Source organism: Erpetoichthys calabaricus, chromosome 7 (assembly GCF_900747795.2).
Source record: "Erpetoichthys calabaricus chromosome 7, fErpCal1.3, whole genome shotgun sequence".
Taxonomy (NCBI): Eukaryota; Metazoa; Chordata; class Cladistia; order Polypteriformes; family Polypteridae; genus Erpetoichthys; species Erpetoichthys calabaricus.
Genome location: NC_041400.2, coordinates 111,591,451 through 111,618,258, shown reverse-complemented (window position 1 = coordinate 111,618,258; position 26,808 = coordinate 111,591,451). Strand labels below are relative to the sequence as shown.

General features: G+C 40.2%; 1 protein-coding gene across 1 annotated transcript in view; it reads left to right on the top strand.

Moving 5' to 3' along the window:
* The window catches only part of hsd17b4 (hydroxysteroid (17-beta) dehydrogenase 4), a 228,134-nt gene that overhangs the window by 76,086 nt on the left and 125,240 nt on the right, over positions 1–26,808 (top strand). Inside the window, exons 12-13 of the mRNA XM_051929986.1 lie at positions 11,187–11,293; positions 23,911–24,147. Of these exons, the coding sequence (XP_051785946.1) occupies positions 11,187–11,293; positions 23,911–24,147 (344 nt within the window). The remainder of the gene's footprint in view (positions 1–11,186; positions 11,294–23,910; positions 24,148–26,808) is intronic.

The following is a 26,808-nucleotide window of genomic DNA, read 5'->3' as shown; positions in this document are numbered from 1 at the left end:
AGCTGGTTGATATCTAAATATTAGATGCTGGGGTTTCAAGTATGCAACATGCATTCTGTTTGCTGTTTGGATGTATTTCTCTTTTTCTCATTCTTGCCCTTTCTCTGAGCAATCACATAATGAAGAATGCAGCATGTATTGAATTACTATGTTCAAAATGGCATTAACTAAGTACAGCTTAAATAAAATTAAACAGTATTTACAGTTTCAATATACAATGCCTAAGAATAAGTACCTTGCATATGTGATACATGTGAAGGTCAAATGTGGAACAGGGATATGGAACAGTTTGTCACATGCATCTGATTCTGCCTACATCTGTTTGTTTTTAGCCCCTTGGTCTCATTTTAATGTGTTGAAAAGGAACTTGAAGAGTACATGGAGTGAACTTTATTTAACTACAAGTGACCTACTTATTCAGCACAGAGTATGACAATTCCTAGTTTAAACTTCTTATTACAGTAAATGACAAGAAGTAAGTGACCCTTGCAATCAAGGGCTACACATAAAAATATTTATCATTCCAACACTAGTCCATACAGAGAAAGAATACACAGTCTCCAGATGTAAAGTTTATTTCATATGGGAACAAAAGCACACAATCTCATAAAAAGTAAATAAACAAAAGTTGTTGAATCATAAGTAAAGAGAAGGAATCAGCCATAACACAAGATATTAAACCATTCTCCTCTGCTTAGGGACTCTAGATACTCAGAAATGGAAGGACACTCCTGTGCATCACTAAAATGCATTTAAAATAGAGCTGATATCAGAAGCCATAAAAGAATACAGAGGGTTTCTACTGCAATCACATTAGGTAAATAGAATATTATAATTTAGATTTAGATTACTCTATAAAAGAAAATGATCAAGAGGCTGTACATTATAATGAACAATAACATTAACTCAGCATTTAATTATAAATGTATATCTCTCTAAACTAGAAATTCATATTCTCTGTTAATCATATTCTTTCAATGGGTCATCTTTCAAAGTAAAACTCAGTCTTTATGTCTTGTTAAATACAAAATCAACTTCAGTCATATGATGTCGTAAAATAATGCGTATCTCCAGTACAGATCTAACATAAAAGTCAATGAACTCAACGCATGTGTAAAAGTTTTCCTCAAGTGCATTAGGAAACAGTTGCAGGTCAGGTATCCACACCCATCTCCTCAAACATTATGTGAGATGGCACATCTGCCCCATTAAAAGAATTGCATTACATATTGTCTGCTTAGAATTATGTATGTAAAAACATTCTAGTTAAGCCAGTAACTATAATGTGTTACAAGAATTTAATGCTTGTTAGCCATCACACCCAAGGGAGTAAACTCAAAAGGTATACAGTATATTAAATGGTGAGGAGTATGTATGTGCTCTTTTTCAAGTCTGTGGCTTGAAAAAGAAATGCTTAACCCACTATTTATTACATTGGTTGTTTCTTATATTATAGACAGCAATATTTTAATTAGAAAATTGGTTTAGACTGGGGCGGCACGGTGGCGCAGTGGGTAGTGCTGCTGCCTCGCAGTTGAGAGAACTGGGGACCTGGGTTCGCTTCCCGGGTCCTCCCTGCATGGAGTTTGCATGGAGTTTGCATGAGTTTGCATGCGTGTCTGCGTGGGTTTCCTCCGGGCGCTCCGGTTTCCTCCCACAGTCCAAAGTCATGCAGGTTAGGTGGATTGGCGATTCTAAATTGGCCCTAGTGTGTGCTTGGTGTGTGGGTGTGTTTGTGTGTGTCCTGCGGTGGGTTGTCACCCTGCCCAAGATTGGTTCCTGTCTTGTGCCCTGTGTTGGCTGGGATTGGCTCCAGCAGACCCCTGTGACCCTGTGTTCGGATTGAGCGGGTTGGAAAATGGATGGATGGATGGTTTACCAGGGGTAGGCAATCTCGGTCCTGGAGTGCCACAGTATGTGCAGGTTTTTGTTCCAACCCAGTTCCTTAACGAGAACTCAATTATTGCTGATGAAGCACATATTGCTTAAGTGACATTTTAATGCTTCATTTTAGTGGTCCTGCGGTGGGTTGGCACCCTGCCCGGGATTGGTTCCCTGCCTTGTGCCCTGTGTTGGCTGGGATTGGCTCCAGCAGACCCCCGTGACCCTGTGTTCGGATTCAGCGGGTTGGAAAATGGATGGATGGATGGATGGATTTTAGTGGTCTCGCTTGTTAAGGTTCTCCAACCTTAATTGCTTATTTCAATCTTAAACTGCTGCATTCAGTGTTTTAATTGCTCCTTATTAGCAATAAGATGTAAAAGACAAAGCAGCCAGCAGTTCTCCAGCTAGCTTTTTTCCAATTACATCTGTGTGTGTTCATCATGCACGGTTTGATTTAATAAAACACTTAATAGAAAAATGTGACAGACTGAAAATGATCTGTTTTAGGCTTCAAATCATTTGGATGATATCCTTGGAAAGGAAAAAAATCTACAATATAAAAGCCTTACATTGCACAGACTAACAAGCCATAAAATTAAATAAGGTCTGAGATTGGCAATGATTGGTTTCTAATTAAGCAATTGGGTTGGAATGAAAACCTGTAGCCACTGCAGCTCACCAGGACCGACGTTGCCTACCCCTGTTTTACATCTTATTGCTAATAAGGAGCAATTAAAACACTGAATGCAGCAGTTTAAGATTGAAATAAGCAATTAAGGTTGGAGAACCTTAACAAGCGAGACCACTAAAATGAAGCATTAAAATGTCACTTAAGCAATATGTGCTTCATCAGCAATAATTGAGTTCTCGTTAAGGAACTGGGTTGGAACAAAAACCTGCACATACTGTGGCACTCCAGGACCGAGATTGCCTACCCCTGGTTTAGACTGTGAATAGGTGATCATGGAAATATGCTAGAATAAAATATACCGTTAGTTATACTGTTAGTTTAGCATCATTAGGAACAATCTCTGTATTAAATTCATTTGAATTAAACTTTTACATTTTTTTCATATTCCCCTAATTCAAGCCTCCAATTTTATTTCTATTATAGTTTTTAATTTTTTATATCATAAGCTACAGACCTAGAATGAGTCTGACTTGTGATTTTACTTTGAAGTTCATTTTATGATAAGCTGCTTTATTGTGTGTTCACATTATTTGAATGTTATGCAGGTTTATTCTGAGCTTGTCTTTGTCTATTCATACAGTACCTCAGTTTTTCCTTTTGCTTTGTAATATTAATGGCAATAACTTAAGTGATGACTTTGAAGTTGAAGCTGTGAAAAATAGCATAGGTTATATATGATTATTTGTTTGACATGAAAGAATACCTAACCAAACCTCGAAGGTAAAATGTGAATCAGAAATAGAAACACTACTCAAAGGGCCCTTTATATTTGCCGTGTTGTTTGCTGCCCCTGTTCATTATATTTTAAACTTTAAGTAACCTTGTAAAAAGGGAAAGTAACAAATAAATAAAGAGGATAGATGCTAAAGATTTTGTTAATTTTATTTTCCATATAATATAAAAATGCTGGAACTTAATTTGATTTTATACTTGAAACGATTAGTTTGCTTTCAAATTATAATTTAGAGATTAAGACTTAAAATGCAATGCCTTGCATTAGTATTTAGTCCAATGCTATATTTTTAATGATAACGATCATTGTTACAAATTAGGACATTTTGCTTTTTTTTTCTCTATTAAATTTGTTTTTCTACCCTTTTGGGACTTTTTAAAGGCTATTAATATCGGAATATTAATACATTTATGCCTTGCATTAATAATTTAGCTGGAACTAATCAGAATTGTATTATCTTTTTTTTTTTACTTGTTTTGCCATCATATATATATATTATTATTATAAGCTCCGACAGTTAGCGGCATGTTGTCTGGGACTTAATTTCCAGAAGGCACAATGCACCAAGATGCTATGCTTATAAAACTATGCAACATGCAGTGTCCAAGATTACAGACTCAAACCTCAACCAACTTCAGTGTGTGTACCCTTTTAGAAACAGATTTTCTGACTTTTAAAATTGACCATAGCTTAATGCTTCTGACCATATGAGCATTTCCAGGTCTAAATACTTGTGCCTTGGTGGCGGGCCACATTCCACCTTGCTGACAGAATAAACATGTACTTGTTTCATGTAATTTGTTTTCTTGTGACATTTTTGTTTTAGAGGCACATGGATGAACCCAAAAATGTCCAAACCAACAGTGAGCCTAGTTTGGTGTTTTAATAAATATACAGTTTACTGTATAATGCCTGTTGACTTTATATTGTCTTAATTAGAATTTTTATTTATTTTCTTAAATAATATCTAACATCAGGTTTTTATGTAGACCTGTAACTGGTCTCACGGTGAAGGGTCCTTATTTAATTTACATATGCCACATGGTGCACCTGGTAACAACATATTAATATAAATTTACCAAAATCAACATTCTCCTTAACCTGTAAACCTGTCATCAGTAAACCTTGCCATAAACAATATCTGAGTGTTCTACATATATTCAAAAGAGATTGGCTGAATAATATATCTTGCTGATTATTTACATTACAGTTAAGTATGTCAGTCTAATGCATTTTTAGGTACCATGCGGCTGACTATGGCTGTGGGTAGCCTATATAATTTTAGTTTCAGAATATCTGTGGTTTTCTGCATCCACCTCCAGGAGATGTTCAATTGTATTTTTGGGGTATACCTAACTCAGCTGTGACTTTACTGATTGCTTGTGGCAGGGGTCCCTATTATGCCTGTGCTCTAGCATATGTACTGTCTGCTCTAGACAGTGATATGAATTGCTTATGGCAAGGGGTAGCCTTGAGGCTTTAGGCTTACTGTTTTCTACTGAATATTTATTCTTGCAAAATTCTTTTGAATGATCTTGTATTGTACAGTGAACTATGACACAATTGTTTGTGTAGAACTTGAAGGGCTAATCAGATATGTCATTTCAAAACAAATTTTTAAAACTCTTTAGAATCACTATTTTTCATACAAATGTTGTCGAACAATAGCATGAGGGTTACCTAATATTGAAGAAAAATCAACTAAACTGCGTTAAACTTTTTTAAAGCTATTGCCTGTTATAATTTGCTGGAAAAAGAGGGATGTCATCTCTAAAAATTAGGCCTGAAATCTCTGCTGAGGCATAGAAACCCAAAATAAACTTTACCCAAAAATTGAGAAGCTGACTTTCTGCCTGCAAAATGCATGAAGGGATAAAGTTTAAAAAGGATCTCACAATGATCTTAATTTAAAACCCCAGGCTTAAAATTACATAAACTATTAATATTTTATGATTTACAACAAATATTAAAAAAAAGTAAAAAAGGATGCTAAAATGTTGTTGTGTAAAAAAGCTGCTCAAAGTAAAACAAACCAGTCTGTGATCCAGTAATTCACACTAAGTAGCAAAAGCAGAAAATCAAAAAAACAAAACAGTCAATGTAAAATTAACAGTACATAACATAAAGAAGAAATAAATACATCATCAACATGCACAGATCTACTATATAATAAAACACTAACATCTGTATGTGTGTGTTTGTGTGTGTGCCTAGTCCATGTGAGCAATCTGATCGGTCAGTTTGGCCTTGGTGATGTGATCGACAGAGGATATACGAATGTGACACACAATGAGAATCGTCTTCAAAGACAGAAAGTATAAAAGAGAAACAGGAAGCAACCACGGAGCCTTGAAAATAATTACAGAGGCTGAGAAGCAGACTTTACGGAACCATGCACAACAGAGGGAGTGACCGTGAAGACATGTTCATGCACACAAGGATACTGAGTAAAGGCGTGGAAGGTACATGCAGGGCAAGAGATATCAGATACTTTTAAATTTATTCTAATGTGGCTAGTATAGAATAAACAAAACAATACTAAATAACAATTAAATTAAAAAGAAGGCAAAATTAATAAATAAAAACAAAACACAGATGAGCCAGGGATGACAATGCTCTATTTTTCTTCTGTCTTGTTACATTTCTGTTACTGACTCTGTTTTTGCCTTTGGAATCATAAAAGTTACCACTACCCTTTCACTTTCAATGCACATCAGAAGTGCATTATATATATATCCACAAATAGTGGAAATGTTCTTGGACCACAGAATAGATGTTGTATACATATACTGTGTCAGCATTCAGAAGTTTGGAATCATCAAGATATTTTCACATTTTTGATAGATTTGATGTTAGAGGTCATGTGGAAAGTCAAAATGACTAAAGTTAAACTGCTGGGTGTTTTCAAATAAAGGATGACATTCTGCAAGAATAAAGCACTAGGATGAAGATCCTCCTACAGAAACAGAATTGGTGGTACAGGTCTTAAAATAACAGGCTAAGGGTTTAGGTGTTGAGGGTGTTCTAAAACCTTAGAATGAGGTGAACTAGTATGATAGACTTCAGGGTTATAAAACGAAGGTTCATAATGGATTGAGAAATTGCAAGATTGAATAGTACCTACAGCATTTAGTATACTGGCAGGTATTGAAGTAATATCAGGGCATTGATCAAAATTAAATGTCAATACCCACCAATGGATTGCACAATAAAAAGTCAGACATAATAAAAGGTGGCTTCAGAAGGGGGCCATTTAGACATTGCTTGGTCAAAAATCCATAAGCTAACAGAATTACACCTAGAAGTGGTAGAGGAAAATTAAATGCAAAGTTTCCCTTTTTAGCATATGTATGCATTATGCCTAAGAGAGTGGAAGATGGTAAGGGAACTGGAAGCAGAGATACTCCTGTGAAAAGTAGCACAAACCCAAGAATTATGTTTAAAGAAAGAACCCATTATTAAGAGAGAGATAAAAATATGTTGTGTACATAAGGATCATATAAATGTTCATGGTGATTGGGCAGCCTAATGTATATTGACAAATCTAAAGTACTGTATTCCGAATTTTAGTAAAGGACCAAACAGGATATGTTTAAGAATCATGATTATTATAGTAGTTTCTTATTATCTGATGTCTTGCTCCAATGGAGCCTGGTTACAGCTTCTGGTTTCTAGTCTTTCTGGTCTACTGGATCATCTGACATTGGTGCTGTAGGTGCCAGTTGGCACTGTGATGCATGTACCCACTGGGGATATCCCTTGAGCCTTAAAGATGCGCAGTGGTGAACAGTATCTGGAAATTACCCTTCCGGTGTAGAGACAACATGTTTTTCCTTTTGAGAATCTTTAGGCATACCCAGTGGCCTGGTTGGAACTTGTGAACTGGATCTGGTAAAGGTTCAGGAAACGCCTCTTTAACCTGTGAATGAATCATAGCTCAACACAGAGTCAGCTTGTAGATTGCATCATTACGCCACCCATCAAAAAATACATGAAATGAGAGGCCTGTAGTACAATTAACTGTTCCTTTTATCAACATGAAGAATATTGACAAGGCTTTGGGTCAATTTAGCCCAATTTCAGCACATAGTTTAGATAATTTACTTTTAATTGTACCATTTGTCCTTTGAATTTGATCTGCACTCGTGAAGTAAGTGTTGGATTCTCAGGGCTTTGCAAATATTGTGAATTACAGTGTCAACAAAATGTGAACCCCTGTCCAATAAATTATTATGGGACTCCAGATCATGTGGTATGATTTCCTTCAACAAGCTCTTTGCTACAGCTGAAGCATCTGCCTTTCAAAGAGGGATTGCTTCCACCCACTTTGAATACATATCTACAATTACTTATACATTTTTATACCCTTGGCATTAACTTAAGTTGCATAAAGTCTATCTGTACATGTACAAATAGATCCCAGGGCTTAAAGTAGAATGACCTGACCTGATGCAGATCCGAATCTGTTCCTCGGAAAGTCGCAGTCAGGGTGGCTGATGAAACGGTCCTTACGGATGATGCTACAGTTGTGACCCGTTGGGCTGGCTACTTTGAGCAGCTGTTTAAAGCTAATCCTCCAGCTAGGATGTTGGATATCTCTGGATCCACAGTTCTTGAGGCTGATCCTCCAATTAAACGGTGAACCACCCATTCTCAGTGATATTGCACAGGGTCATCCTCAATAGGATCTGTGATCACCTCCTCACCTACTAGTGACTGGAGCAGTCTGGTTTTACACCTAAGAAGTCTACCATCGACTGCTTCCTGGCACTGTGGGTTCTCATGGAGCGCAAACGCGAATATCAGCAGAGTTTCCTTGCAGCCTTTATCAATTTTTGTAAAATGTTTGACTCAGTTGATCGAGCTACCCTGAGGGACATCCTGAGACTTCATTGGATCTCCTCAAGTTTGCTGGATATCATAGCCGGCACGTACACTGTTACTGTAAGTGCTATGCAGAGTGGAGGCAGAACCTCTTTGTTTTTCCTAGTTCATTCTGGGGTATATTCTTGCTCCTACTCTGCTTGCATGGACTGGGTGTTTGGCAAGGTCATGGGGTCCATTGGCTCTGGGGCATCTGTTGGTGAAGAAAGATTCACTGATCTTGACATTGCTGGCGATGCTGTGATCTTCAAGGAGTCAATGGAGGCTCTGATCGGGGCTGTTGAGAGACTGGGTGAGGAGTCTGAGTGTCTGGGCTTGCGAGTGTCCCGGGTAAAAACCAAGCTCGAAGCCTTTAATGACCTTTTAAGCACAGCCATCAGCAGTGTGTCTGTCTGTGGGGAGAGTTTCGTCCTTGTTGAGAGGTTTACTTACCTCGGCACTGACATTCATGTCTCTGGTGACTCTTCCTATGAAATCTGTAGATGTATTGGGAGAGCATGGGGGGTCATGAGGGCACTGGGAAGGGGGGGTGTGGCGCTCCTGATATCTTTGCTAAAGGACGAAGGTCCAAGTCTTTAGAGTCCTGGTGCTTCCTGTCTTGCTATATGTTTGCGAGACATGGATGCTATCCAGTGACCTGAGACGAAGACTGGATTCCTTCGGTACTGAGTGTCTTCGGAGAATCCTTGGGTACTGCTGGTTTGACTTTGTGTCGAATGAGAGGTTGCTCATGGAGTCCTGAATGAGGCACATTACCTGCATTGTGAGGGAGCATCAGTTACAGCCATGTGGCACGATTCCCCCGAGGGTGATTAGGCTCGCAGGATCCTCATTGTTGAGGACCTGAGTGGCTGGACCAGTCCAAGGGGACGTCGTCGGTCATTGCTAGCGGGTGGGACTCGACGACGTGTGTGCTTGGGGGGTTGCCAACCAGGATCACAAGCTGCTTCATTGTGTGGTGGGTGCAGCAACCAACCTGATCTGACTTGTTTGCCTTAGGAATCTTTCCTTTATTGTACTGCTGACAAACTGCACACTGTGTACATACTTGTGCCAAAATTGCCGTGATTCCTGGTGCATACCATTTTAGTGCCAGCTCTTGCACAAGATTGGAAATAAGGAGTCCATGTTTAATGGGTGTGCCAGAAGAAGTAAAGAAACCACACAAAGGGCACCACAATCATACTATACCTAATGCATATCTGGAATCTGTGAAAAATGTTTACAGTTTTAGAAGTAGCTAATACAAGCGTTAGTGAGCGCGAGAAGTTCCACTGCTTGAACAGAACAGGAGGGAGAAAGAATCTTAGCATATGGCATAACCTGAAACACGAGATGCGAGATGATCTGATGAACCATCAACATAGAAGACACAATTAGGATTTGGAAGAGGTCAGTCTTGAAGAACTAATGGAACTGTTGCAAGTGCTAGATGCACAGGTTTTAAAACTGGAAACTCCTCACAAATAAATTGTGATTCAGACTTGGATAGGGGGCCAAAAGAAGATACAGTAATCCCTCACTTATCGCAGGAGATAGGTTCCAAGGCCGACCGCGATAACTGAATTTCCGCGAAGTAGGGACACTATATTTATTTAATTATTTAACGTGTATTTGGACGTTTTTAAACCCTCCCTGTATTATTTACAACCCACCATTTACTCTATTAAAAACAGGGACAACTGCTAAGCAATATGAAATCGGTAGATAAGTTTACACTTACTGTATAGCGAAGTACACGTAGCAGCTTGTAGGCGGTCATGACGTCGTCGACCTTGTTGCAAAGATTCCTAAAGCAGGTTCCATCCAGACTACTGCCTTATCACGTCCACTTGCAACTCGTTTTACACCCTGGTTAAAGGACATTGCGGCCGTAGATCTTATATGCTTTTCCTCCTTTTTAAATAAAAAGAATCGATGTCCTGCAGCGGTGTAGCTGTTCCCTTCCTTCAACATATCCAAAACTTTTACCTTTTCTGCAATCATTTGCATCTTCTGTTGGTGCTTGGACACGGCCCCTGAAGCATTAGCACGTTAATGATGAATGAGTGAGATGAGACTTCCTGGTTAATGCAGCACTCCGTCGCTGAGCCAATCAGCAGCACACAGGAAGTTAACTGCGTGCTCTGATTGGGTAGCTTCTCAGCCATCCGCCAATAGCATCTCTTGTATGAAATCAACTGGGCAAACCAACTGAGGAAGCAAGTAAAAAGACCCATTGTCCGCAGAAACCCGCGAAGCAGCGAAAAATCCGTGTTATGTATTTAAATATGCTTACATATAAAATCCGCGAAGTCGTGAATCCGCGAAAAGTGAACCGCGAAGTAGCGAGGGATTACTGTATAGTATATCCCTGAGAAATTGTAGACACTTGGTGTTCTCTGAATATGAAAAACTCACCCTTTGGCAGATAACCTCTTGCAAAGCGACCCACTTGCACACCCACTGCAAGTCGAAACCTGGCAGCAGGGTGATTAAATTAATTTTTAACAGATGAGTAAAAATGCCTTTAATATGCTACTTTACCAATAGTCATAAAATCTATGAAATTTCAGTTGTATAGGCCAATTTTAGGACAGATTTGCACAACATTTTCCTGGTTTTCACTTGCTATTGAAATTTTTGCACATTCTACATATGTTGAGCTCTTACTTGGAATGCACAGCTTTTACTATTTTGCACTATTTTATATTGTATTTACAGGATCATAAACTGGAAGTGTTAGACTTCAATTATAATTAGCTTCTTCTGCTACTTACATTTTACTATTTATTATTTGTAGTTCTGCTGAGCTGCCCCGATTCAGACTTGAAGTAAAGATATGTGATGTGAAATATTAAATGGCATGTATGCCTTGCACTCTGGAAACAATACTTACTTTTTATGTAGATTTATTCACATAAAGTTCCTGCTAGACTACTCAGCATATTATCAGTAAGATTTTGTCATTTTTTAATTTTTAGTTATTTTTTTAATTGTGTTTTTCTTTTGCAGACTCGGTTGGTATTCTGGTAGATGTTCTGGCAAAAATAGATAAGGAGCAAGATGTTTCTGCTAATAAAACAAGTGCCTTCACATATAAGCATTCAGACATCAATCCGGTAAGTGACCACTGGAACTTGTAATGTCCTGTATTTACTTGTGTGGTTAACAGAGGCATATTCTTGATTTTTACATTAGCATTCAGAATCATATTCCACATATTCACACTGGTACTTTATTGCCAGTTAGAAGATGGGCATCCTAAACATTTGGGAAAACCTGGGTTTGTAACAACAGAAAGAAGTGAAGTTTGGGAGAATACATGGCATGCAATATTGGCAAAAAATATAACTTGATATTTTCAAGGACTTTGATGATAACGATAATTAGATGATATTTTACATACTTTAAAATGTGTTTGTAAAAGTCTAATAATATATTAGCTTACTAATGAGATTAGTGGAAACAGCAGTTAAAGAAAGCGTGTCTTATTTATTTACTTAAAACTGAAGTAAAATAACACAAAAAACTTTAAAATCACCAGTCAAAGAGCATTGCAAGTATGCTCAACGCCACATTTCAAAGTGGCCTATAGGAGTTACACAAAAACTTGACTTAAGACCATCAAAACTATTATATTGAAGGTATTTTAAACAGACACTTGCCCGTAATGTAAACAAGATATGAATCCAAAGGGACTAAAATACTAATCATAATTGAACTACAAGGCATGAACATTACAGTCTAGATAAACATAAATTGCTTCTCTGTAAAGTAAATTATGCAGCATACAAGCAAGAACAACAATGTAACATACTGAACTATAGTGTAAAAATCCAAAGTTCTGTCAAATACTGCACAGGAAAAAAAAAACTAGCATTTGTAAACAACTTCTGTCATATATTGCAGAAAGATACAAAAAAAAAAAAACCCAAACCTATAACATTTTTAAACAAATTCCTAAGTTCCCTCCAAACTGAATCGACCTATATATCCAGATATATATATATATATATATATTAGAACATTCTAGACGAGAACAGGCCATTCAGCCCAACAAAGCTTGCCAGTCCTATGTACTTATTTCTTCCAAAAAAACATCAAGTCGAGTTTTTAAAGTCCCTAAAGTTTTACTGTCTACCACACTACTACCACACTACTTGGTAGCGTATTCTAAGTGTCTATCGTTCTTTGTGTAAAGAAAAACTTCCTAATGTTTGTGCGAAATTTACCCTTAACATGTTTCCAACTGTGTCCACGTGTTCTTCATGACCTCATTTTAAAATAACAGTCTTGATCCACTGTACTAATTCCCTTCATAATTTTAAACACTTCAATCATGTCAACTCTTAATTTTCTTTTGCTTAAACTGTATAGGCTCGGCTCTTTTAATCTCTCTTCATAATTCAACCCCTGTAGCCCTGGAATCAGCCTAGTCACTCTTCTCTGGACCTAGTGCTGCTATGTCCTTTTTGTAGCCTGGACACCAAAACTGCACACAGGACTCCAGATGAGGCCTCACCAGTGCATTATAAAGGTTGAGCATAACCTCCTTGGACTTGTACTTCACACATCGTGCTATATAGCCTAACATTCTGTTTGCCTTCTTAATGGCTTCTGAACACTGTCTGGAAGTCGATAGCTTATAGTCCACTCCATGTACATGTGATTTCTCAATTTTTTTATTTTTAATAAATTTGCAAAAATCTCAAGTAAACTTTTTTCACGTTGTCATTATGGGGTGTTGTGTGTAGAATTCTGAGGAAAAAAATGAATTTAGTCCATTTTGGAATAAGGCTGTAACATAACAAAATGTGGAAAAAGTGATATGCTGTGAATACTTTCCAGATGCATTGTATGTGTGTGTATATATATATATATATATATATATATATATATATATATATATAGATATATATATATATATATATATATACACAGTGGAACCTCGGTTTGCGAGTAACTTGTTTTACGAGTGTTTTGCAAGACGAGCTAAAATTTTTAATAAATTTTGACTTGATAAACAAGCGAGGTCTTGCAGTACAAGTAGTATGTATACGCTTTGTCTTCTGAACGTCATGTGATCACAACTGAGCTGATGGTTCTTCTCTCTCTCTCTCTCCCCTGCGGGATTGTGGGCAATCGTCTCCTGTTCTCCGTCTGAGTAGGCATGCCTCACTCATATAGTCAGCATCCGTACGAGCGTATACTGTTTACTATTCAGCATTGTGAGTGTGTGTGTGTGTGTGTGTGCATGTGCGTGTGTGTACGCGTGTGTGTGCTGTGACGTGTGAGTCCCCGTCTTGCACCCCAAAACACGAAGCTGAGTGTCAGTACTTTAGCAAAACCAGCTTTATTCAGCTTGAAAGAGCAACAGCGCAGTTATTTATTGTAGCGGGATCTGCCACCCTTCTATGCACAGACACAGCAGTCAGGCAGGGTCGTGGCCAAGTAGTACTGTGCCCTGCACATTTATAATGTTCCTTTTTCCTTGTATCACCCATCGACGGCAGGCGCTTATAGCATGCCCGTGATCTTTTCGGATTCGCTTTTACAGCGAAGTGCTACAATGCTGGGAGACTGCGATTGCTTTGGGACGCTCTTCCGTGTGTCGTCCCGTTGGGTGAAATCCCACAAGAGTTTAGAAACTCACTCACACCAGCCATGATTCTTTTCAAAGGTAAAGTGCAGGTTAATTTGTTTTATGTATTTTTACTTTATATTTTGTATTAATCATTTTTATATGAATAGTTTTGGGTTGTGGAACAAATCATCTGAGTTTCCATTATTTCTTATGGGGAAATTCACTTTGATATACGAGTGCTTTGGACTGCGAGCACGTTTCTGGAACGAATTATGCTCGCAAACCGAGGTTCCACTGTATATATACATATATATATATATATATACTGTATATATATATATATATTTATCTATCTGAACGGATGTATTTCAACCGATGTATATATCAAACCCAATTTACAGTGGGGCAAAAAAGTATTTAGTCAGCCACCAATTGTGCAAGTTCTCCCACTTAAAAAGATGAGAGAGGCCTGTAATTTTCATCATAGGTATACCTCAACTATGAGAGACAAAATGAGAAAAAAAATCCAGAAAATCACATTGTCTGATTTTAAAGAATTTATTTGCAAATTATGGTGGAAAATAAGTATGTGGTCACTTACAAACAAGCAAGATTTCTGGCTCTCACAGACCCGTAACTTCTTCTGTAAGAGGCTCCTCCGTCCTCCACTCGTTACTTGTATTAATGACACCTGTTTGAACTCGTTATCAATATAAAAGACACCTGTCCACAACCTCAAACAGTCACACTCCAAACTCCACTATGGCCAAGACCAAACAGCTGTCAAAGGACACCAGAAACAAAATTGTAGACCTGCACCAGGCTGGGAAGACTGAATCTGCAATAGGTAAGCAGCTTGGTGTGAAGAAATCAACTGTGGGAGCAATTATTAGAAAATGGAAGACATACAAGACCACTGATAATCTCCCTCGATCTGGGGCTCCACGCAAGATCTCACCCCGTGGGGTCAAAATGATCACTAGAACGGTGAGCAAAAATCCCAGAACCACACGGGGGGACCTAGTGAATGACCTGCAGAGAGCTGGGACCAAAGTAACAAAGGCTACCATCAGTAACACACTACGCCGCCAGGGACTCAAATCCTGCAGTGCCAGACGTGTCCCCCTGCTTAAGCAAGTACATGTGCAGGCCCGTCTGAAGTTTGCTAGAGAGCATTTGGATGATCCAGAAGAGGATTGGGAGAATGTCATATGGTCAGATGAAACCAAAAATAGAACTTTTTGGTAAAAACTGTACTCGTCGTGTCTGGAGGAGAAAGAATGCTGAGTTGCATCCAATGAACACCATACCTACTGTAAAGCATGGGGGTGGAAACATCATGCTTTGGGGCTGTTTTTCTGCAAAGGGACCAGGACAACTGATCCGTGTAAAGGAAAGAATGAATGGGGCCATGTATCATCAGATTTTGAGTGAAAACCTCCTTCCATCAGCAAGGACATTGAAGATGAAATGTGGCTGGGTCTTTCAGCATGACATTGATCCCAAACACACCACCCGGGTAACGAAGGAGTGGCTTCGTAAGAAGCATTTCAAGGTCCTGGAGTGGCCTAGCCAGTCTCCAGATCTCAACCCCATAGAAAATCTTTGGAGGGAGTTGAAAGTCCGTGTTGCCCATCGACAGCCCCAAAACATCACTGCTCTAGAGGAGATCTGCATGGAGGAATGGGCCAAAATACCAGCAACAGTGTGTGAAAACCTTGTGAAGACTTACAGAAAACGTTTGACCTCTGTCATTGCCAACAAAGGGTATATAACAAAGTATTGAGATGAACTTTTGTTATTGACCAAATACTTTTTTTCCACCATAATTTGCAAATAAATTATTCAAAAATCAGACAATGTGATTTTCTGGATTTTTTTTTCTCATTTTGTCTCTCATAGTTGAGGTATACCAATGATGAAAATTACAGGCCTCTCTCATCTTTTTAAGTGGGAGAACTTGCACAATTGGTGGCCGACTAAATACTTTTTTGCCCCACTGTATTTAAACCAGTATTAGGGGGCTCTGCCCCCCTGCTCGCTTCATGTCTGTCCTGCTCGCGTATGTGGATTTCACATTCACCAAACAATAATTTTTTTAATTCTCGCGGATGTCTCTTCATTGGGAAGAAATGCTACTTTTCCCTGATGGCAACACGAATTAGACAATCTACAAGTCTCTGACTTAAAGTTTAAAGCCGAACAATATCTACATACTTCTGTCATATCACCTATGTCCATATATTCGATCTCTTTTCACTGTTCCGTTATTTCACGGAGTAATAATTTCCGTTTGTTAGCTCTAATGCAATTTTTGCTATCAGTTTTTTGAGACTTTCAAATTTTAGTACTTTAATAATTGCTTAACCTGCTCTGCATGTGTATTGTGCCAACGTTTTTGAACCTCTTTACGACGTTCTAGTTTGTATTCTACTCTGTCTTTTTTTCCGACTCCGCTTGGAGCTGAGAATGCAGGAACTGTGTCTAACAATAGGGTGAGACTTGGTAAAAAGTCTTGTCTCGTGGGACCTGAAATTATCTCTTGCGGGAGTTGACATTATCTCCGAGAAAGGCTTGTCTCAGGATTTCCTTTTATAATATATCTATCTAAACTAGGGATACTATATATCTAAATCTGTATATATAAATCAAGGATACAAAATGATCAGAATATTCCCGCTTCACAGATAAATGATGTTTTGCTCTGGTTATAGTTAAACTGGCTCACTCATACCTTTCAAGTAAAGGAGGACAGTAACCACTCTGGGTATTTACTGATCCCTTCTCACTTTAACACAAGACATTACTCGCTTAAAAAAAAATGAAACATAAAAAAAATAACAATTATAATACATTTTATTTATACAGCGCCTTTTCCATGCTCAAGGTGCTTATTGATATGTGCATCCAATGGTGCTTGTGTTTTGGGGAGTAGTAGTTTATACTGTAATATACAGAGATAAACATCAGTTATTTGTGCAATGTTATGATCATTTTCTATTTTTAATCACTGATCAGCACTCGGAAACAACCACGCAGCTCCAAATTTCCCTACCCTTCCTAGTCCAGATTTCTCTTAGTTGAAACCCTGCCAATAAGGGTTTCATTTAAAAGTAATCCAGATCAGGAAGGAGTAAAGGATGGACCGTCTTTCTGTGGGGAAAACTGGTGCTGCATGGCTTCTTGTGCATGCTGATCAGTGATCAGGGATACTGAATGATCAGAATATTCCTGCTTCACAAATTACTGATGTTCTCTGCTTGGGGTGGGCATTTTAACTATAAACTGAAGTTAATAAAAATCAACTCATAAATCCATTGTATGCTATGCTCAAGAAGTATTCAGACAAGCAATACCTTTCTTTTTTTTTTTAATCAAGTTTTCACTTAAGGTAAGGCATTTCCATATATGTGAAATCCATGCCCTAAAGCTGACTTTCTCTGGAGACTGAATTCTCTTGTAATCTCATACGTAACAATGAAACAAAAGTAAATGCCCTGGGTATTTATTAGTCCTTTCTCACACTAACACAGGACATCCTATGCTTAATTACTAGTATGTTTGTCCAATGCTGTGTATGTTTGTGTGTTAGTGTGCGTTTTAGGGGCTGTTTAGCTATAAAAAGAATTAAACATCGGTTATTTGTGAAGCAGGAGTTTTCTGATCATTCTGCATCCCTGGTCTCAGATTGGCATCCACAGAAAACCACATAAATCCAGAGTTTCTCTCCAATAAGAGGATTGTCCTTTCAGCAAACGGGACTCTTATCCTCCATGACGTAGTTTGTCCTTCAATGAAATGCTCAACGTTATGTCAGTGTTAAACTCATGGAGTGTTAAAGGGACATACAGTGGCTGGGATAAATGCTTTCTATTAATTTGGTTTTGAAAAGAATCTGTCATGGGGGTGACAAAAGGAGCTGGAAAGGCAGGTAGCACAGAATGGGGTGAGGAGGTGGGGATCTGTGTGAGTGTTTTAAATAATGAAACACAAAAAAAGTGCTTTGGAATCGAGGACCCCCTACCAAGAAAAGCTTATGAAATAAAATGCGCCTGATAGGTATATGCTTCTTACGGAAATAAAAATAATCAATTTGAATGAATTACGTAATTCATCCAAACTAATTGTCGTCTTTGGAACAACAACAGTCTTTCCAAAGCCAAACCACCTCCACACGAGGTAAGGATGATCCACGTCTTACAATTAGATAGATAGATAGATAGATAGATAGATAGATAGATAGATAGATAGATAGATAGATAGATAGATAGATAGATACATACATACATACATACATACATACATACATACATACATACATACATACTTGATTAATCCCAAGGGGAAATTCACATACTCCAGCAGCACCTTACTGATACAAAAAACAATATTAAATTAAAGATTGATAACAATGCAGGTAAAAACAGACAATAACTTTATATAATGTTAACATTTACCCCCCCCCCCCCGGGTGGAATTGAAGAGTCGCATAGTGTGGTGGAGGAACGATCTCCTCAGTCTGTCAGTGGAACAGGAAAGTGACAGCAGTCTGTCGCTGAAGCTGCTCCCCTGTCTGGAGATGATACTGTTCAGTGGATGCAGTGGATTCTCCATTATTGATAGGAGCCTGCTGAGCGCCCTTCGCTCTGCCACAGATGTCAAACTGTCCAGCTCCATGCCTACAATAGAGCCTGCCCTCCTCACCAGTTTGTCCAGGCGTGATGCATCCTTCTTCTTTATGCTGTCTCCCCAGCACACCACCGCGTAGAAGAGAGCACTCGCCACAACTGTCTGATAGAACATCTGCAACATCTTATTGCAGATGTTAAAGGATGCCCGCCTTCTAAGGAAGTATAGTCTGCTCTGTCCTTTTTTACACAGAGCATCAGTATTGGCAGTCCAGTCCAGTTTATCATCCAGCTGCACTCCCAGGTATTTATAGGTCTGCACCCTCTGCACACAGTCACCTCTGATGATCATGGGGACCATGAGGAGTCTGGGCCTCCTAAAATCCACCACCAGCTCCTTGGTTTTGTTGGTGTTCAGGTGTAGGTAGTTTGAGTCGCACCATTTAACAAAGTCATTGATTAGGTCCCTGTACTCCTCCTCCTGCCCACTTCTGATGCAGCCCACGATAGCAGTGTCATCAGTGAACTTTTGCACGTGGCAGGACTCCGAGTTGTATTGGAAGTCCGATGTATATAGGCTGAACAGGATCGGAGAAAGTACAGTCCCTTGCGGTACTCCTATGTTGCTGACCACAATGTCAGACCTGCAGTTCCCGAGACGCACATACTGAGGTCTGTCTTTAAGACAGTTCACGATCCATGCTACCAGGTATGAATCTACTCCCATCTCTGCCAGCTTGTCCCTGAGGAGCAGAAGTTGGATGGTGTTGAAGGTGCCAGGGAATTCCAGAAACATAATTCTTACAGCACCACTGCCTCTGTCCAAGTGGGAAAGGGATCGGTGTAGCATGTAGATGATGGCATCCTCCACTCCCACCTTCTCCTGGTATGCGAACTGCAGAGGGTCAAGGGCGTGGCGGACCTGTGGCCTCAGGTGGTGAAGCAGCAGCTGCTCCATGGTTTTCATCACATGTGACGTCAGAGCAGCAGGCATTGGGACTGTCCCCTGTTCCAGGCTCAGGTTGAAGATGTGCTGTAGAGGACTCCCCAGTTCCAACGCACAGGCTTCAGCAGTCGTGGTGATACTCCATCTGGTCCCGCTGCTTTACTGGCACAAAGTCTCCTCAGCTCTCTGCTTACGTGGGCTGCTGTAATTGTGGGTTGGGGTAAACTCTCTCCTATGCTGGTATCAGCAGAAGGATGGGTGGAGGGTGCAGTACTCCGAGGTGAGAGTGGGTTAGGTAGGTAGATAGATAGATAGATACTTTATTAATCCCAATGGGAAATTCACATTATCCAGCAGCAGCATACTGATATAATAAATAATATTAAATTAAAGATTGATAATAATAATAATGCAGGTGAAAAAAACAGACAATAACTTTGTATAATGTTAAATGTTAACGTTTACCTACCCCCCCCGGGTGGAACTGAAGAGTCACATAGTTTGGGGGAGGAACGATCTTCTCAATCTGTCAGTGGAGCAGGACAGTTACAGCAGTCTGTCACTGAAGCTGCTCCTCTGTCTGGAGATGATACTATTTAGTGGATGCAGTGGATTCTCCATAATTGATAGGAGCCTGCTGAGCGCCCTTCGCTCTGCCACAGATGTTAAACTGTCCAGCTCCATGCCAACAATAGAGCCTGCCTTCCTCACCAGTTTGTCCAGACGTGAGGCGTCTTTCTTCTTAATGCTGCCTCCCCAGCACACCACCGCATAGAAGAGGGTGCTCGCCACAACTGTCTGATAGAACATCTGCAGCATCTTATTGCAGATGTTGAAGGACGCCAGCCTTCTAAGGAAGTATAGTCGGCTCTGTCCTTTCTTGCACAAAGCATCAGTATTGGCAGTCCAGTCTAATTTATCATCCAGCTGCACTCCCAGATATTTATAGGTCTGCACCATCTGTACACAGTCACCTTTGATGATCACGGGGTCCATGAGGGGTCTGGGCCTCCTAAAATCCACCACCAGCTCCTTGGTTTTGCTGGTGTTCAGGTGTAGGTGGTTTGAGTCACACCATTTAACAAAGTCCTTGATTAGGTCCCTATAATCCTCCTCCAGCCCATTCCTGATGCAGCCCACGATAGCAGTGTCATCAGCGAACTTTTGCACATGGCAGGACTCCGAGTTGTATTGGAAGTCTGATGTATATAGGCTGAACAGGACTGGAGAAAGTACAGTCCCTTGTGGCGCTCCTGTGTTGCTGACCACAATGTCAGACGTGCAGTTCCCAAGATGCACATACTGAGGCCTGTCTTTAAGATAGTCCACGATCCATGCCACTAGGTATGAATCTGCTCCCATCTCTGTCAGCTTGTCCCTAAGGAGTAGAGGTTGGATTGTGTTGAAGGCGCTAGAGAAGTCTAGAAACATAATTCTTACAGCACCACTGCCTCTATCTAAGTGGGAGAGGGATCGGTGTAGCATATAGATGATGGCATCCTCCGCTCCCACCTTCTCCTGATATGCAAACTGCAGAGGGTCAAGGGCGTGTTGAACCTGTGGCCTAAGGTGGTGAAGCAGCAGCCTCTCCATGGTCTTCATCACATGTGATGTCAGAGCAACAGGCCGAGAGTCATTCAGCTCACTAGGACGTGATACCTTTGGGACTGGGGTGATGCAAGATGTTTTCCAAAGCCTCGGGACTCTCCCCTGTTCCAGGCTCAAGTTGAAGATGCGCTGTAGAGGACCCCCCAGTTCCGATGCACAGACCTTCAGCAGTCGTGGCGATACTCCATCTGGACCCGCTGCTTTGCTGGCACGAAGTCTCCTCAGCTCTCTGCTCACCTGCACTGTTGTAATTATGGGTGGGGATGTCTCTCCTATGCTGGTATCAGCAGAAGGATGTGTGGAGGGTGCAGTACTCCGAGGTGAGAGTGAGAGTGGGTTAGGGTGGTCAAACCTGTTAAAGAAGTTGTTCATTTGGTTTGCTCTCTTCACGTCTCTCTCGATGGTGGTACCCCGCTTCGAGCTGCAGCCAGTGATGATCTTCATCCCATCCCACTCTTCCTTCATGCTGTTATTCTGCAACTTCTGCTCCAGCTTTCTCATGTACTGCTCCTTCGCTGCCCTGAGCTGGACTCGGAGTTCCTTCTGCACGCACTTGAGCTCATGCTGATCACCGTCTTTAAAGGCCCTTTTCTTCTGGTTCAAAAGGCCCTTAATGTCACTTGTAATCCATGGCTTGTTGTTAGCATAACAGCGTACTGTTCTTACTGGAACTACAATGTCCATACAGAAGTTGATGTAGTCAGTAGTGCAGTCAACAACCTCCTCAATGTTCTCACTATGTGACCCCTACAGGATATCCCAGTCCGTAGTTCCAAAGCAGTCTCTCAGAGCCTGCTCTGCCTCAGGGGACCACTTCCTGAATGAGCGTGTGGTTGTAGGTAGCTCTCTCACTCTTGGTTTGTAGTGAGGCTGAAGCAGAACCAGGTTATGATCTGCTTTCCCAAGTGCAGGCAGCGGGGGTGGTGCTGTATGCATCTTTAACATTTGTATACAGTAGGTCAATAGTCCTATTTCCCCGGGTGTTACAATCCACATACTGGGAGAAGGCAGTTAATGTTTTGTCCAGCGTTACATGGTTGAAGTCTCCAGTGATTAGCACAAGTGCCTCGGGGTGTTGTGTTTGTAATTTAGCCACATCGGAATAGATGATGTCACCTGCTATCTCCATGTCCGCCCGAGGATGGATGTATACAATAACAACAATGACGTGTTCAAACTCTTTTGGCAAGTAATTGGGACGCAGACTTATGGCCAACAGTTCGATGTACCTACAGCAAGTGGAGATTTTAATGTTAACATGTCCAGAGTTGCACTTCCTTAGAAGGCTGGCGTCCTTCAACATCTGCAATAAGATGCTGCAGATGTTCTATCAGACGGTTGTGGCAAGTGCCCTCTTCTATGCGATGGTGTGCTGGGGAGGCATCATAAAGAAGAGGGACGCCTCACACCTGGACAAACTGGTGAGGAACGCAGGCTCTATGGTAGGCACAGAGCTGGACAGTTTGACATCCGTGGCAGAGCGACGGGCACTGAGCAGGCTCCAGTCAATCATGGAGAATCCATTGCATCCACTAAAGAGTGTCATCTGTAGACAGAGGTGCAGCTTCAGCGACAGACTGCTGTCACCGTCCTGCTCCACTGACAGACTGAGGAGATCGTTCCTCCCCCACACTATGCGACTCTTCAATTCCACCCGGGGGGGGTAAACGTTAACATTATTCAAAGTTATTGTCTGTCTGTTATACCTGCATTGTTATCACTCTTTATATTTAATATTGTTTATTTAATTTAATATTTAATATTGTTCTTTATCAGTATGCTGCTGCTGGAGTATGTGAATTTCCCCTTGGGATTAATAAAGTATCTATCTATCTATCTATCTATCTATCTATCTATCTATCTATCTATCTATCTATCTATCTATCTATCTATCTATCTATCTATCTTGTATTGACAAAGAGAGCGAGTCCACCTGCTTTCCGCAGGCATTTGTGTCTTTGTCTGCTCTAACTGTGTTAAACCTGGGTAGCCCCACGTTAGCATCTGGGATGTTAGTTGTTAGCCACGTTTCACTAAAACACAACAAACTGCATTCTCTGTAGGTCCTGACATTTTTCACCAGCGCAGCCAGTTCGTCGACTGTATTTGGTGGTGAGTTCACATTTCCCAGGATCACAGAAGGCACCGAAGGTTTGTAGCGCCACTTTCTCGCTGAACGCTTGGCTTTTATCTTAGTGTCGGCTCTGCTGCCACGATACCACCTTCTTACCTCGTCAGGTAAATAGGGAACCACACCGGCACGGGCATTTGTTCTCAGCGCTTGAAGTTGATTACTTGAATAGATGAGTCTCGGCATGTAAAAATCCACGTCCAAGTAGTAAATAGTATCCTGGGAACAAGTCCACATAAAAGAAAGTGATAGGAGTTAACAGTGAAATAGAGAAAAAGATAGAAAAATAAAGTCATACACGGAGCTGCTGGAATAGCTGCCACTCGCGGCGGCGCCTGAGTCAAAGTTACTCAAAGTTATAGTATATTCCTATGCAGCACTGTGCCACCATGGTTAGCACTTTTGCCTCTCAGCTCCATTATCTTGAGCTCAACTCTCTGTCTGGACACGGACTTATAGCATTGACATGTTTTACCACAGGGAAATCTGTAGTTTGCCCCAAAGACATGCATCTAAAATTAACTGGTGATTAATCTGTAATGAGTGATGATGGATAGGGGAGAAAGCGAGTAAGGATGCTCCATAATGGACTGGTGTCTTGTCCATGATTTTATCTGTAACTCTGTACTGGAATTAGCAGTCGGCCTGAAAGGTTTCTTTATTTCATCACTGCCATTTTGCCTCTAGTATGATATCATGTTGCTGAAGCCTTATATAGTCTTAACAAATACATCAGCCTGGTTGAGTTCAAAGTCTTTAGGCGTAAAAGAAAAATACTTGTTTTTTTTTTCATTTATTTATACATATTAACCACTATCTATATGTTGTTATGTTCACAGGACCAAGCAATTGGTAAAGTTTTGCCAAAGATGAATTTCACATATTCCTCAATTCAGAGTATTTTATATGCCCTTGGAGTAGGTATGTCAACTAAGGAACCAGATCATCTGAAATTTCTTTATGAAAGGCATGAAGAGTTCAGTTGTTTTCCCACTTTTGGAGTTATACCCTCCCAGGCTTCTATGATGAATGGAGGGCTTTCTGATATTCCTGGGTTGCAGATTGATATGTCGAGGGTAAGTAATGTATATTTGGTTCTTATTCTTTGAGGAGTTCATTTTTATATTTAGCCACTCTTCGATTTTGTAAGACTTTATTGTAACCAGCAAATTCTCTTAAGGCAAAAGTTGTCATCTGTAATAGCAGGAGAAAACTGAGAATATAGCTTGAATATTATCACATATGTCAATGTAAACATTCTTGCAGTTGGTTTTTTCATGAACCTGTATTAACAACTTTTCTTGGAACCACTTGCCCTTTATGTCTAAATATTATGACTGTGATTCCATAGTTCTTTGTATCTTGCACTTCATAGGTTAATTAGGTAGTCACTTTCCACTCCTGGACTCAATAACTGCACCTTTGGCATCTTAACTGCAACCAGATATTTCCAGTTGTTAATGACATGACTCTCTCTCTCTTTCTCCCATATACACATATACGTATATCAAGTGATATGAGTAGGGGGTAAGGAGTACAAGAGGTATGCTAATATGTTTTCTACTAAATGACATGAAGTTTTGTATTTTAATACATTTTGTTAACATTAAAATACTACTCTAATGCCAAATTCATAAATGCAGAAATGATTTAAGTTTAAATATATTTACTATATATAAGTTTAAATATATTTACTAAAAACATGCAAAAATTTAAAACAAGCCTATCCATATTACTAACCGAGAATGCTAAACCGGATGGACGCAGGGACATCCGGCCATGGGCCATAGCCGCAAAAAGACGTACTGCGCAGGCGCAAAAAGAGTCCGCGAGAGGGGGACAAAAGAGGCCGCTAGAGGCGGATGAGGGGCTGCGAGAGGCGGACAAGACCACAGAAAAAAGGAGTGAGCACAGAAAAAAGAGAAAAAAGGAGTCAAAGAAATGAAGCGCAACGAGCACCGAAAAAAGAAAAAGGCACATAAAAAAGTAGTCAAACGCAGGCAAAGCACGAAACACATTGCACACGAAACTAGACCCAAAAAAAAAAAGAGGCTCGCGCACAACAGCAAGGCACCCCTCCCCCCTACAGGCACCGGACGGGACACACACCAAGAGGGGGATTCAACAAGCCCATGGAACACAAAAAAAAAAGAACACAAAACCACCCCACAGACCCTACAAGCAAGGGACGGGACACACACAAAGAGGGGGATTCAACAAGACACAGGAACACAAAAAGAAAGAAGACGCTCGCGCAACAACAATCCTCAACCCCCCACACACATCCATAAGAAGTGACACCCAAAGCCACATATTCTAAAGTGAACGTCAACACCTTCACACTAGACAGCATAGGTGTCAGCATAAGTGGATCTCCTTACAATAAAGCACTATTAACCGTTCAACTGCAGAAAAGGAAACATATTAACAGTGAGTGCGATCCTCCTTATTACTTATCCATATTTCGCATGCTGAGAAAGAAACAAGTCATGAATACACGGTCACGGGTACAAAACGAAAAGGAAAGGATAACAGGAACAAACACACGAACACGAAAGAAACAACAAAATAGACGGCTATGCAGCATAGGTGGATCTCATTACAATAAGGCACTATTAACCGTTCAACCGCAGAAAAGGCTCCATATTAACAGTGAGTGCAATACTCCTTATTACTTATCCATATTTCTAAAAGAAAAAATGTCTCGACTCCAAAAACGCAAAGCTCAACTAAAGCTTCTAACTAACGATGTACCTAAAAGTAAAAACTTTATGAACTGCATTAGATCCTACAATAGTTCATTTGCTTTTGCATCTACCGGAGTAAATATCAGGCCACCAAAAGGCAATGGCCCATACTGCTTTCCCATATGTGCACAAATACTGCATCGCATTGGAACAGTGCACCCTGAAACAAATCAACAACGCAAATATGCACAAATCTACATCCTAGATCCACATGACGCAATCTATCAATCAAAGTGCTGCATCGCAACAGGCACGGATTCAAAACGAAACACCTCCCGTCTCAGACATACGTTAACGGCAAGGAAGGCTACAACGGGCTTCTCACACAGCACAGGCAAATCGATTACAGCTCCAAAACAACACGTCCCAAATACTACACATGCAACAACGCGCCTCTCAAACGGCACAAGCAAAACATACACCAGGAAAATTCATTCGGATTAATGAATGTCATTTGCAATCACTGTCATTCAGTTCACTTCCCTGAAGAAACAACTGGCAATACAAGTAATACATTTACACGTTGTTGTCAAAAGGGTCAAATTAGACTGCCTTCTTTACATTCATATACTGAATATCTGCAGAAGCTTCTAACTAACGATGTACCTGAAAGTGAAATCTTTATCAACTGCATTAGATCCTACAAATCGGTATCCACTATGAACATTAACGGTGGCACTGCACGTGACATCCGTCTTGAAAAAATGTTAATTATTGATGAATGTACAATGGCATGAAGTCACTTACTCAACACCATTCATAAACTTCTACAAACGTTTGTGAATAATGATATTCGCTTTGGAGGAAAGGTACTTTTATGAGGAGGAGATTTAAGACAGTGATTAGCTATTCTTCCAGATGCCATGCGCTCAGCTATTGTTCAGTGCACCTTAAAATACGCAGACAATTGGCATTGCTTTCAAAAGATACAGTTAGTAAAAAAGATACAATGTCCAGAACCAGATCATAACAATTGCTTATTACAACTGA